At 46.5% G+C, this 13,762-nt stretch overlaps 1 protein-coding gene across 1 annotated transcript in view; it reads left to right on the forward strand.

The window, feature by feature from the left end:
- Positions 1-13,172, forward strand: part of Cacng3 (calcium voltage-gated channel auxiliary subunit gamma 3) — a 97,177-nt gene extending 84,005 nt beyond the window's left edge. The window contains exons 3-4 of the mRNA XM_031388183.1: positions 5,102-5,242; positions 12,111-13,172. Of these exons, the coding sequence (XP_031244043.1) occupies positions 5,102-5,242; positions 12,111-12,622 (653 nt within the window). The 3' untranslated portion in view covers positions 12,623-13,172. The remainder of the gene's footprint in view (positions 1-5,101; positions 5,243-12,110) is intronic.
- The last annotated feature ends 590 nt before the right edge of the window (positions 13,173-13,762 follow it).

A 13,762-nucleotide genomic window follows, 5' to 3' on the forward strand; every position in this document is an offset into this window, starting at 1 on the left:
AGCAGATTTCTAGACTAAGTCTCCAATACAAGAATTTTGAAGGCCATAGTTAACCCTTGGCATCATAGAAGATTAATCAATAAGGCCTAAGTCATATCAACTGAAGATATCCCATAACATAATATGAAGGGCAGCAAAGTCCAACTCTTGCCAAAGATGAAATCAACTTACCTCTGACTCTCAAGACCTGAACTCAGCTTGGGCAGCAGAAATGAAAAAGGGAGATATGGCTGTGGCCAAGGTTTCTAGAACCTTCTTAAATCTTGCTTGTGGGCAGAGAGAGGGCTGACCACCAACAGAGTTGCCAAGTTGCTACTGAGCCATGGTGAAAAAAGCCTTGCCACTCTGTAGACAAGAGAAGAAAAGTGACAAGGCTTTTACTCTGCTGCAGGAAGAACAATCGCCTGCATAGGATGCTGGGCTGCTTGGGGTGGGGATGGAGGTCTTCTTTCATTTGCATAGGAACAGAGTAAGAGACTGTCCTGCATTCTCAGCCATGCCAATGAGGGCAAATCTGATTGGTCAGTGTACAGTCCTAGCCTGAGATAGCTTACAGGAACCAATGCAGTTAGCAGTTGATTGCCCACAACTCTGCCAGAGGAAGTTCAGTTTCCTGTCTCAGGGATGTTTTCTGAACCAAGCTGGCTTTGAAGACCAGCTCCATTTCTGGTCTCAGTTAAAGCCCTTCTTCCACACATAGCACATACTCATATGCTTCAGATACATCTTTGGGGTATGTGTGTGTATGGTGGGACCTCACTTGTAACCAGCAACAAACAAGTTCTATGTCACTGAGCTGTCTCCACCCCCTCCCTTTTTCCTTTTTCTCCTTTTCCTTTTTCTTTTTTTTAACAGGATCTCATTAATTTACCCTGGCTGGCCTTGAAGTAACCTTGTAGCTCAATCAGGCTTTAAACTTGTGTTCCTCCTGCTTCAGCCTCCTCGATAGAATGCATAACAAGCCTATGCTACCAGGCCAGTCCAAATATACACTTTTATAATCAACCTTATCGCTTCTAATGTCCTTGGGGCATATTTCAAAGGTTAATCATTTTTTTAATTAAAAAATTCTTTTAATCAAATAAACTCATTACACTGAATATTCAAGCAAACCCTGCCAACTCACATTGCAAATGGTCTCTTTAAAGGTCGATTCGCAGACAGGCAAAAATGACTCAGCCTCTGATTCCCACCCCTTGAACACAGCTCCTCACGTTATGGTAACCTCCAGCCATAAGATTATTTTGTTGCTACTTCATAACTGTGATTTTTGCTAGTATTACAAATTGTAATATAAATATCTGATATGCAGGCTATCTGATGTGCACCTCCCAAGGGGGAGGTCTCAACCCACAGGATGAGAACCCCTGGCTCCTTGATTAAAGGTGCCTGCCTCTAAAGCTGACACCATGAGCTCCATCCCAGAACCCACATGGTGGAAGGAGAGAACCGACTTTTACAAAGTACACTCTGACCTCCAAACACACACAATTTTATTTTGTGGGGTTTGGGCCAAGAGTCCATTTGAAAACCCACACATCAAACATGGAAATTTGTAGGAAGTATTTGATGGATTGCTCCAAGGCTGGACCCACTCAGCTACACCCTATGCTCCAGATGCTCCAGTCAGCTTACCTGGATTCATAGGCTACCTGAGGACCAAAATTACCATGAGCATCTTCTCTACTTCCTGAGAGCATTGAGGTGAAGGGGAACCCTCCCCCACTGCACCTTCTGAAGCTTTACTGGAATGAAGCAGTAATAAATACACTCGATTGAGGAAGAGGCTTATAAATGTGTGAATGTGAAAAGAAAAAAAGAGGAGAGGAAATCACATCATGTTTGAAGGTCACCAGAGCATGAGTGCGGATCTAACATGACTTAGGAACCTATAGACTCCTTTCTTCCATAGGGGAACTAAAAATGGGGAAAGTAAATAGCTCTCCTCAAACCCCATGGGCCTATTAAACAGGCAATAGCCCGGGACAAACTCTGACACCCAGGACACACATGGCTTGTAAGTGATTCTCTGTGGAATGGAAGTAGAAGCAGCCATGGGTGACAAATAGAAGTCTGTCCAGGTGTGTCGGCAGATTGCACTCATCCTGTGAAATGAGTTCAGGTAACAGAGACTTGGGGAAGGGAGTAGAGCAATTGCTGCCTCCTAGGTGGGTCCAGCCTTAGGACAGATAAGAGAATTTCACAGAAAAGCTCTACTTGTACTTGAAGCCTGGGCACGCGGCTGGGGTGCTAAGGACGACCAAGGTCAGAAGGACCTTGACACTGAGCCTGCTTTTTAAAAGCTTTTTCATTTGCTTTAAATCAAATTACTCAGCATCTCCAAACAAAACAAAACAAAATCCCACTATCTTTTCAGGTTCTCATATTCTGAGCCCCTAGCACAATCCAGGGCAGTACCAAAGTCAGCCAGGGCAGGCCACAAGCTCAAAGGGGACTGATCTAATCTGGTCCTTCCAGGCTCCAGGATCCCCTCCCCTATGCCTCTTTCTCTCAACCAGTTTTTCAGGCAGTTTGAAATCCCTCCTAAAATGGGAGCAGAGGGATGGGAAGGACACAGCTACCCAGGACCACGAACTGCCCAGGCCTCTAAACTGAGACATCTCGAAACAAATACAGACATGCTCATATCTTCTGCCTTAGGAGAATCCACTCCACTGTGCCCTGGCCCTTTCGCTTGTTACCACCCAAAAGCACACAACCAACCCAAACTGGTCACATTGTCTTAGAAAGGGTCTTTCCCTTTAGAGCTAACCAAGGAAAGTGGGTAGAGCTTAGAATCGCTCCTGGCCAAAATACCCTTGCCAGTCCTGCCCCTATTCTGCTCACAGAATGGTAAGGTGACATTCACTCCACACTGAGAATAAGCATGGGAGTTGCTCATGAGTCTTCTCATTGCCCATAGTGGAGCCATCGGCTAATACATAGAAAACAATTGAATTCAATCCCTTCCATGGTCCACTGCACTAGTCCAAGCCACGCCCACTCTCATCTGGATCCCTGCAATCCTGTCAATCACCCAGAGCCCATCCCTGGGGAGAGTCCTCATCACTGCACTACTGTCATCATCTTGAAATTTTAATATTGCAACGGGACACGTCATTTTTTTTTTTTTTTTTTTTTTTTTTTTTTTTTTTTTTTTTTTTTTTTTTTTTTGCACAAGGGCCTGCAAACTATGTGGCTGGCCCTACTGGTGGTTTCTACTAAAGCAGAAGACCCATGAGGATGGGTCCTGTGGCTTTTTCAATACACAGATGAGCACAGAATCTGCTCAGGTTCTTTATCCAGGCCTGGCCATGATGCAACCAGAACAAAGTTTGTGCTGCCTGTTACTGAATATTTAAGCTTTATTGGGAGGGCCAGGGACTGGAGTAGACTCTGGTAACACTTTTAGCCCTGCCTTCACACTTCTTCTCAAGCCAGCACCGTTACTGAGAATGAGGCAGTCCATCAGCAGCATCCAAGCCTGTCCCTCTGGTCTGGTGCTCCCACAGTTATCTTTCTGGACATCTGGACCTAGGTACTAACCAGTCAGCTCTTTGTACTCCTCCAGGTGCTGCCTGGGCAGAAGAGTTAGAACAAACAAACCATTAATTATGCATGTATGCAGATTAGCTCAGAACAAGCCAACCATTAGCTGTACAGAGGTGCTTGCTCCTTTCTGTAGCGTGAAATACAGGCTGCCCCAAACTGCCCTCCCATCCCCCACCGATGCCAGAAAATACATCCAGTCCCTGGTGTGGGGCATTTCATCTTGGGATTTGCAAACCCTACAGTGGTTTTTGAAAGCAACACATGTTCAGCTGAGCCTCGTTTCACATTTTGAATTTGAGAATATTCCTAAACCAGCAATGAGTGAAATAATTCTCTCATGATGTACAGCAGCAGCCTCCAAGGCTCCCAGACAGCCTTTTGACTGAAGGAAGATGACCACACTCTGTGGTGTACTGTGCTGCCATGAGGTTCTCCCCAACTGTGTAGAAAATGACTCCAGGATCTACTGCCTGCTGCATCTATAGCACTTCCGGTATCCTAAGGTCCATCAGGATGCAACCCATTAGAAGTTGAGATCATGTATGCCCTTGTTCTGGCTAGGGTCATACTGACTTCTACTATAGGACCTCCAGACCTCTCCAGGGTCCAGGAAGCCACCAGGTTCACAGCAGAGCGCCCAGGGGTCTACGGACCAACTTGGCTTCCAAGGACAGTGCTATGCCTTTTATGGTCCTTAAATGTTTTTGCTGCAGCTTCGCTAGCACCTGGCAGGGTGCCTGGCATCTAGTAGGAGCTTAATAAATATTTCTTGAGTGAATACATAAATTCATCTAATCATTCTGTGACTAAATGGGTTTTGAATGGGTATTGCCAGGCTCTTTACTATGCAAATACAGGTGTTTAAGATTCTGCATCTTGATGAGCTGCAAATGGGCTGACAGAAATCCCTGCATTCAGGACTGCCTATATAATTTGCAGGTCCAGATGTAAAATGAAGATCCTGGGTTCCAGGCTCAGAATACAGACCCAAAAGATTTTAAATCAACCATCCCTCCCCTATCACGGTCAGGTTTGAGTTGTCACTGTTTGGTGCTAATTATTGTTTAATATTGCCTTCTGTTGTGCCTGGGAACATCCTGAAACTGCATACAAGGATCTTGGGCTCGCAACTAAGTCTGTTTCTCCCTGTGTTCACTCCCAGTTCCTCATCAGAAATGAAGGGTAACCTGGCTAGTAGACAGAGGTAGGACAGGCCTGACAGCCCACCCCAAGAATTCTGGGAAGTGGAGAATTAAGAGGATGCTGGCTAGCCAATAGTGGGGTCCCCAGTGACTCCAAGCTCCAAGTCCCTAGACATAGTTAACAATGCACACAACTGGTAGAATTGCTTAGACTTTCAAGATATCATGTCAGGTACCGGACCTCCAGATCACAGGCCCGAGTGACTGACACTGGCCTCACACCTCTATGGGATGTGAACTTCTCTCCAACTCTGCACTGTTTGGTTCACAGACACTCCACAAACACAGCAGGTGAGTCCCAGGGCTGGCTGGAGCATAGATGGAAGCTTCTCTCTTTCTCTCCACAGGGGCTGTGAGGGCCTCCAGTGTCTTCCCCATCCTCAGCGTCACTCTGCTGTTTTTCGGGGGACTCTGCGTGGCTGCGAGCGAGTTCCACCGAAGCAGGCACAGTGTTATCCTCAGCGCAGGCATCTTCTTCGTCTCTGCAGGTGAGTGTCTTGTCTTGAGATCTAACCCGACAACAAAACAAAGCCAGAGCAACACTGATGGTGGACGATCAGACCATGTGCAGCTGAGGATTCCATTAGACAATAAGAGGCCCAGATACTAACCAAAGTTGCTACAAAGACAATACAAGGAAGAGACACAATGTCAGAGGGACAAGGACACAGATTAACCAAAGGGCAGCCAAGACTACAGAGGCTGAGTCACCATTCCAGGCCAGCCTGGACTACATAGTAAAACCCTAAAGAAAGAGAGGGTGGGAGGAAGGAGGGAAGAAGGAGGGGACAAGAGAAAAAGAGAGAAGGAGGGAAGAGGGAGAGAAGAGATACAGGGATGGAGAAGGGTTAAGAAGAGCTTTGAGATGCCTGCTTACTAGTCAATTGCTGTTCACAAGCTTTCAAGCTTTCAAGTCCCCATATCCTCCCAAGCATCTCTATAGAGAGCAAAGGCAATAGTCTCAGATGTCCATAGGGAAAACCTGGTCATCCATCCACACCAGCTGAGCAGGAGGAAGTTCAGGATGAGATGAGAGACTATTGTCTTCGTTTGGGTTTTATTGCTGTGAAGAGACACCATAACCAAGACAACTCTTATAAAGGCAAACATTTCATTGGAGCTGGCTTACATTTCCCAAGGTTTAGTCCATTATGGTCATGTTAGGAAGCATGGCAGCATGCAGGCAGACTTGGTGCTGGAGGAGCTGAGAGTTCTACATCTTGATTGGAAGGCAGCCAGGGGGAGGATCTCTTCTGAAGGCAGCCAGGAGGCGGGGACTCTTCCTCACTGGGTGGCCTGTCTACACAGTGACACACTTCTTCCAACAAAGCCACACCTATCCCAACAAGGCCACACCTCCTAATAGTGCCACCTTCCCATGGACCAAGCATATTCAAACACAACTACCTTCAGAAATGTGTCCTATTTTGCTATCTTCCCTCCCCACCACCACCACCACCCCTCCTGCTCCTCTGTCCTCTTCTTCCTCTCCTTCTTCTGGGTTTCCACACTTCCTTTCGTGTCTTTGTCATCCCTTCCCATCCCTCCCTGCTCCAGACAGGTCAATGCCAAGGAGATGAAACACTTTAGAGACGCATAGAACAAGGGAAGTTGACTCCTCACTTTTCTCATCGTTACAACAAAGCATCTGACAAAATCTGCCTAGGGGAGGAAGGGTTTCTTTTGGCTCACAGTTTAAGTGTACCGTCTGTCATGGTGAAGAAAGCAGCAGGAACATAAGGCAGCTGGTCCCATTGCCCACAGTCAGGAAGCAGAGAGAGACGAGGGGGTGTTTAGCTTGTTTACTTACCTACTTTCTTCATTTTATTCAATCCAGGACCCCAGACCACAGGAGGATGCCGTCCACATTTAGAGTGGCTCTTCCCACCTTAATCAATACAGCCTCAAGTGTCCCTCACAGATAGTGCTCAGCTTTCCTCTTAGAAGATTCCAGATACTGTCAAGTTGACAGTTATTATTAAGCACCATAGCAGGAGGCTGGGGGAGAGGGAGGGAAGACAGCTTTCGTGCTGACCTTCAAACTGCTATTCAGTGGTCCTCTTTTACTCATAGGGATACTTTTCAAGGACCATAGTGGATCCTGAAACCAAAGAGTAGTGCCAAATCCTATACGCACTGTGTTCACTCTGTAAAAATACACACATGAAAGTATACCGTACACCTTAGATACAATAAGAACTTAATAAATATTAAAAATAGAAGAATCATAATAAACTGTAACAAGGCTATTTAAAGCATATGAACTGCTTCTTTCTGGAATTTCCTTGCATTATTTCCAGACCAAAGTTGTCTTTAATAAGTGACATTTTGAAATTTGAGTTCTTGCTCCACCTGTGTGGCCTTAGGAACTACCCCCAACCTGCTGGTACCCTGGCTTCCTCACCTCTAACATAGCAAAGAGCAATGGTTTCCATTTCACAGAGATGCTGGAAGGACACTGGAGGTACAAAACATGATATTATTTTCTACTATTGGAAAAATAGCAACAGGACATTCCTCAAGCATGAAGCCCAGCATCCTGGTCCCCTATCAGGCCTTGCACAGGCTCTTTCTCACAGTTTCCTCTTCTACAGAGTGAGTTGGACAGACAGACTCCCACTCTCAACCTCAGAGAGCCCATTCAAGTTACAGACCAGGGAGAAAGGCCTGTCCTTATTCGGGAGACAGGTCAGCCGGAGGTAGCTCTGGCTTCTGGCTGTGCTCTGTGGTGACAGGCATTAACTAGAAAACCCAGAGGCTTAGCTGCTTTTGAGGGATGCCCCTCTCACTGTTAGCCCTGTCCTCACTCTGGCTGACCAACCAGGAGAATCTGCACCAGTGTTGTGCTGATGTGACAATTTACAAAGAGCAAGATAAGATCATTATTTTGTCCCCCCGGGGGACTGTTAGGGGAAAGTGTCATCAGCTACTTTCTTTGCATGGAAGTATTGTGAGGGATGACAGTTAGGTTAGATGCAGCAGACTATGAGAGCCCTAAGGGAATACTTGTCTAGGATTAGAGCCCCTCCCCCTCCCTCTAGAGCCCCAAGAGCCTCAAATTTTCCACTTATAAAATGACAATATTGGAAGACCCCATGTTCCTCAAGGCCCTTTAAGTGCTAAAGTGTATGGCTTTTATTGAGCACTTCCTGTGTCCTAGGCCTGATAACAAGGTCCAAATGCTTGAGCTCTGAAGCCAGGCTACCCAGTGCTAATCTCCCCTCTTCTATGTCCTCATTGTAGAGCATCAGGTAAGTCACTAAACGGCTCTGTGCCCTCCCTCCTAAAAGGCCCAGGTTATAACGATTTTGCCTCTGGAGGCTGTTTAAAGGATTAGATGAGTTGGTACACATAACTGAGTTCAAAACTGTGGCTAGCACCCAGTATGGCTCAACATAAGGTAACTGTTATGTGCTTTGTGTGTTTAATGTGCACATCAATTCTATTCATTCATTCATTCACTCATTCATTCAACAAACACCCTGTGTTCTTGCTTTGGGTCAAGCTCTGGGCTAGAAGCTGGAACAATAGCAATGAGCAAGTGTCTTGTCCCTAAGAGCCTCATTACTGAAATCTCAACCCACCATGGCTAAGAGTCTTGGGTTCAGATTCTGCTTTGATCATTTCCTAACTTGTGTGGACATGGAAACTCACTAATCCATGTTATCCCCCAATCTATAGAAGGGAATACACTGAACTGGTGAAGGAGAGACTCGTAGCTAGGAGCAAGGAGCTGAGTGGTACTGCTTTTGCTTAGCATGCTTGTTGCCTTGGGTACTATCACCAGCACCATAAAATAAATAAGACAAGTCACTTAAGACACTACTCAGTGTGTGCCTTATAATAAATGCCCCATGAATGACTGATAATTTACCTGGCTTCCTGCCTATTTAAACTAGTTGGACATTTGAGCATCACCATGAACTTTCCTACCTTGCCCTTCCCTTCCCCCCCAGAAAAGCCCTCTTTTCTGGGACTTTCTAAACCTTGTCACACATATTTCCCTGCTGTCAGAGGGGAGAGAGAGAACATGGCCCTGGGCACTCAGGGCATCGCAGAAGCATCAGTGAGCTGAAGTCTCTTTGAAGTCAGTTTCCCACTTAACTGAAAAATTCATGTGAATTCTGCTTTTTCCTCCTTATTATATCCATGTTCATTTTAATATAAAAGAATGTGTCTTCCACTAATCATCCAGGCAAATTGACACTTGGGGGAAAGAAGCCAGTTTTTATCCTGGGGAGGGGTGGAGAGATGGCACAGCCTGACAGAGCCAGATCTGTCATCTCTTGTATCAGGGGTATCTCAATGATCAGAACCTGCTGCCTACCTGAGAAAGCCTGTGCCAGGAAAGGCCAGGACAGAACATGGGGTAGAAGGAGAACTTGGCCTTTCCCTGCCAGGGCCGAGTCCTAGATTGAGTATGACCAGAGTCATATGCAAATTATTTGTAAGACCTCACACATAGGCATCAGCCAATCAGAATGATGGCACTGAGGCCACCATTTGCTTGGCAAAGCTTTGTTTTCTATCTTAAGGTTTATTTTATTTTTATTTATGTGTGTTGGGGGTAGGGTGCCTGCAGAGGTCAGAAGAGGACATGGGATCCCCTAGAGCTGAAGTTACAGGCAGCTCTAAGCCACCAGACATAGGTGCTAGGAACTGAACTCCGGTCCTCTGAAAGATCAGCAAGCTATTTCTGTAGCCTCTAGACAGAGCTTTAAGATAACCCTTTAGGGCTGGAGAGATGGCTCAGCGGCTAAGAGCACTGACTTCTCTTCTGAAGGTCCTGAATTCAAATCCCAGCAGCCACATGATGGCTCACAACCACCTGTAATGAGATCTGATGCCCTCTTCTGGTGTGTCTGAAGACAGCTACAGTGTACTTACATATAATAATAAATAAGATAACCCTTTAGTTGTACAATCTTGGGAATATCAAATGCACAGGACATTCGAGGAGTGAAGGGAGGACTCAACAGAGAGGCTCCAGGAAAGTTTGCTCGTCACCTGGTACTGCGGTCTGCAAAGAGGGACAGACACCTGACAGGTAGTGAAACTTTTAGATGCAAGGAGATGCCAGCTGGTACACCAACTCCCTCAGTCACTGTTGGCAGCAAGCCTGAGCCCCTGACATAAAGATACAAAAAGAGATGTTTTGGAGCAATACTGTGAGTCAGGCAAGTGAGGGTGAGTAGGAACCTGAGTACTGCTCCTTCTCACCATTGCCTAGGGAATCAGTTCCTCTCCTAGGGGGTGAGCAGAGCTGGTTATTCCCAACGTAGCCTGTTGCCACTTGAGGAAAGTAGGTATATTAATAAGCCAAGGCTCTCTAGAGAAACACAATGGCATGGGGCAATATGGGGTTAGCTTATACCCAAAAGAGGTAAATAATCCAGTAACATTTGCATGCTAGAAAAGCAGAAAGCCTTTGCATTGCTCAGTCCAAGGGGCCAGAAGCCTCTCTAGTCCCAATCTGTGCTGAAGGCCTAGAAACTCCCTGGAAAGCTCCAGGGTTAAGTCTGTGTTGAAAGGCTCTAAGAAGCTGAGGTCCACTGCCCAGGAACCATGGCAACAGCAACAGATAGAGTAGCTTTAGGTGGAGTTTGCATGCATGGTGTTTGACTGGGTCCTTCTCCTTCCCCTCCAGTCAATTAGATGGCATCCATAAAATTCAGGCCAATGGTCAAGTTGATAACCAAGAGGTAGGAATGAGTCTTCAGGGTTAAGAGCTTTGTGTACTCTAATTCCTGGTACGCTAGTATCAGCTGACCTAAAGTGTATCTTATTCTCTGCAGAAAATAAAAAGACTTGGAGGTCATGGGTGTGGCTCAGTGGTAGAATATTAGCTTAGTCCATACAAAGCTCTGGGTTCCCTTCATAGCACTGAGCTCCCTTGCCCCCCAGAAAGATTTAAGTGCTCTTCCTTCCTCCAGGGGTTCATTCACCTCTGGACTACAGCTGCACCCTGTGTGTGTCCATTGGGTTCTCATCAGCTGTATTAGTCAGGGTTCTCTACAGTCACAGAACTTATGGTAGTCTCTATGTAGTAAAGGAATTTATTGATGACTTACAGTCTGTAGTCCAACTCCCAACGATCAACTCCCAACAATGGTTAGCAGCAGCTGTGAATGGAAGTCCAAGGATCCAGCAGTTGCTCAGTCCCACAAGGCAAGCAGGTGAAGCAGAGAGGGCTTTCCTTCTTCCAATGTCCTTATATAGGTCTCCAGCAAAAGATGTGGCCCAGATTAAAGGTGTGTGCCACCACACCTTTAATCCCACATGACCTTGCTTGAACTTGATCTTCCCATCTTAATCTTCTAGGATTCATAGACACTATGCCACCACACCTTTGATCCCAGATGATCTTGAACTCATAGATCTTTCTATCTTAATCCTCTGGGATTCATAGCCACTATGCCTCAAGATCTCCATGCCAAGATTCAGATCGGAAACTTGTATCTCTCATCTTCCAGAGTAGGGGCAGGTGAGCCTTCTAATTCTGGATTGTAGTTCATTTCAGATATAGTCAAGTTGACAACCAGGAATAGCCACTACATCAGCATTTCCAACTCCATATATCTAGCACGCTCTATTCCCTAGCTGGTCCTCCCTGCTGCTCAGGATATCACCAGCCTCACCAGTATCCAGGCTACACCCTTGCAAGTCAATTCTCTGTCCCTTCTCTCACACTTCGTGGTCCACAGCTTTCCCTCTCCTGTCAGCTATCAGGATCCAGCTCAAATGCCACCAAAACTTCAAAGGAGGGTCTCTCTTCTCTCTCTCTCTCTCTCTCTCTCCCTCTCTCTCTCTCTCTCTCTCTCTCTCTCTCTCTCTCTCTCTCTCTCTCTCTCTCCCTCTCTTTCTCCCTCCCTCCCCTCTCATCCCCCCTCTCTCAGTCATCTCATATGCATCTCTGATGGGGTCCTTGTTGCATTATGCTCTCATTACATTTCCATGTCAGTCTCTCCAGCTACAGGTGAGAAAGTCAAGGCCATATCTTGTTCATTTTGCCATTCTTGTGAGTTAAGTGTCAAGATTAAGTGGTGATGGAATGGGTTATTTCGAAGGGAAACCCAAGTGCATTCTGGGTTCTCCGGTACTTGCTATAAGTAGTCTTCTTAAAGAAGACGAAGTCTTCTTTAGCTGACAGTGCCCTGCCCAGGATTGAGTATCAGAATTCTTCATTTCCTAACAGACAATCTTTGTAGGAAGAGCTCAGCTGTGAGGTTCCCTAGCCCTAATCCATTGCCTCTTCTCCCTGCTACCTTCACACGTTCTAGCAGTATCTTAACACTAAAAATGGCCATTGCCTCTGAGGTTTTATGGAATGTGTGTTTTATTTTCTCTTTCTCTCAGGGCTAAGCAACATCATCGGCATCATAGTTTATATCTCAGCCAATGCTGGAGACCCTGGGCAGAGGGACTCTAAAAAGAGCTATTCCTATGGCTGGTCCTTTTATTTTGGAGCCTTCTCTTTCATCATCGCAGAAATTGTGGGCGTGGTCGCCGTGCACATCTATATTGAGAAGCATCAGCAGTTGCGCGCCAGATCCCATTCAGAGCTCCTGAAGAAGTCTACATTTGCTCGCCTGCCGCCCTACAGGTATAGATTCCGAAGACGGTCAAGTTCTCGCTCCACTGAACCTAGATCCCGAGACCTGTCTCCCATCAGCAAAGGCTTCCACACCATCCCTTCCACCGACATCTCCATGTTCACCCTCTCCCGGGACCCCTCTAAGCTTACCATGGGGACCCTTCTCAACTCTGACCGGGACCATGCTTTTCTACAATTCCACAACTCCACACCCAAAGAGTACAAAGAGTCGTTGCATAACAATCCGGCCAACAGACGTACCACGCCTGTCTGAGCTGACCTCTGACCTCTGCCCCACTGCCCAGCACAGCCTTGGGGGAAGTGTACACAGATGTCGCTAAGGTTGCATGGCATGGTCCTCGTGATGGTATCACTTCTTACAAAGAACGAAACCAAATGGACTCAGCCCCCTCCCACAGTGGTCCCTCATCCCCAGGCCTTACCCCTTCCACCTCCCCCGACTTTTCTCGCTGGTCCCTTAATGTTACCCCTCTCTGTGTATCTGTGCCAAGTGTTTTCTTTTCTTCCTTCTTCGCTGGAAGGACCACGACATTTTTCCCTCCTTGGGAAAGGACTTGACTAAAGTCGAAGGTGCAGTCATAGCAGTGGGGGATTTCCAACTCCCCTGTCAGTTGTATGCATAGCTGTTCCCATTGTCCACCCACACAAACTCTCCGTGAAACCCACCACACAGGTGGCCCTGAGAGAGGCATTCACCTTTAAGTGTTAGAAAAACATGACCAGAAATCAGATGTCAGTGCCCCGAAGCAGCTCATGTAATAAGCACTCGTGTTATTAAAGGTTTTTGCCTTGTAACCAATGGAGCTAGGGGTGTTTGGTTTTGTTTTCTGAGTATTCCCTACACAAACTTGCTCTCCCACCATCAGCAGCCCAGCCCAGGTCTCTCTTAGAACCACACTTTTCTCTTCCTCTCTCCAGCCATGAGGGATGATTTCCCCTTTTACTTGAGGCCCTTGAGATCTCTGTAGCCTTTTCCTGCCACTTGTACCTCTGGCAGCTCCTGGGGGAGTGAGGGTGCCAGCCATTCAAGATCTAACTCTGATGTTTAAAGCTCTTGGCCTCCAAACCTCAGCCTCCTCATCTGAAATAGAAGTGTGAGGCTTAAGGTCTGTATGTGTAATGATTAGTAATTTAAAATTATTTACGTACAGTTTTTAGACAGGGTCTCATGGTGTCAGGCTGGCCTCAAACCTGCTGTGTATCAAAGGATGCCTTTAAAATTCCTAAGTCTCTTGCCTCCACCTCCTAAGTTCTGGGACCACAGGCATGCACTACCACATTTAGTCTGAATGTGGTACTGAAAACTGGGCATGCTAGATAGGGACTCTATCAAAATCCCCAGAGTCCAGGAATGAGAGAGAGAGAGAGAGAGAGAGAGAGAGAGAGAGAGAGA

This window comes from Mastomys coucha, unplaced genomic scaffold (genome assembly GCF_008632895.1).
Source record: "Mastomys coucha isolate ucsf_1 unplaced genomic scaffold, UCSF_Mcou_1 pScaffold21, whole genome shotgun sequence".
NCBI classification, from domain to species: Eukaryota; Metazoa; Chordata; class Mammalia; order Rodentia; family Muridae; genus Mastomys; species Mastomys coucha.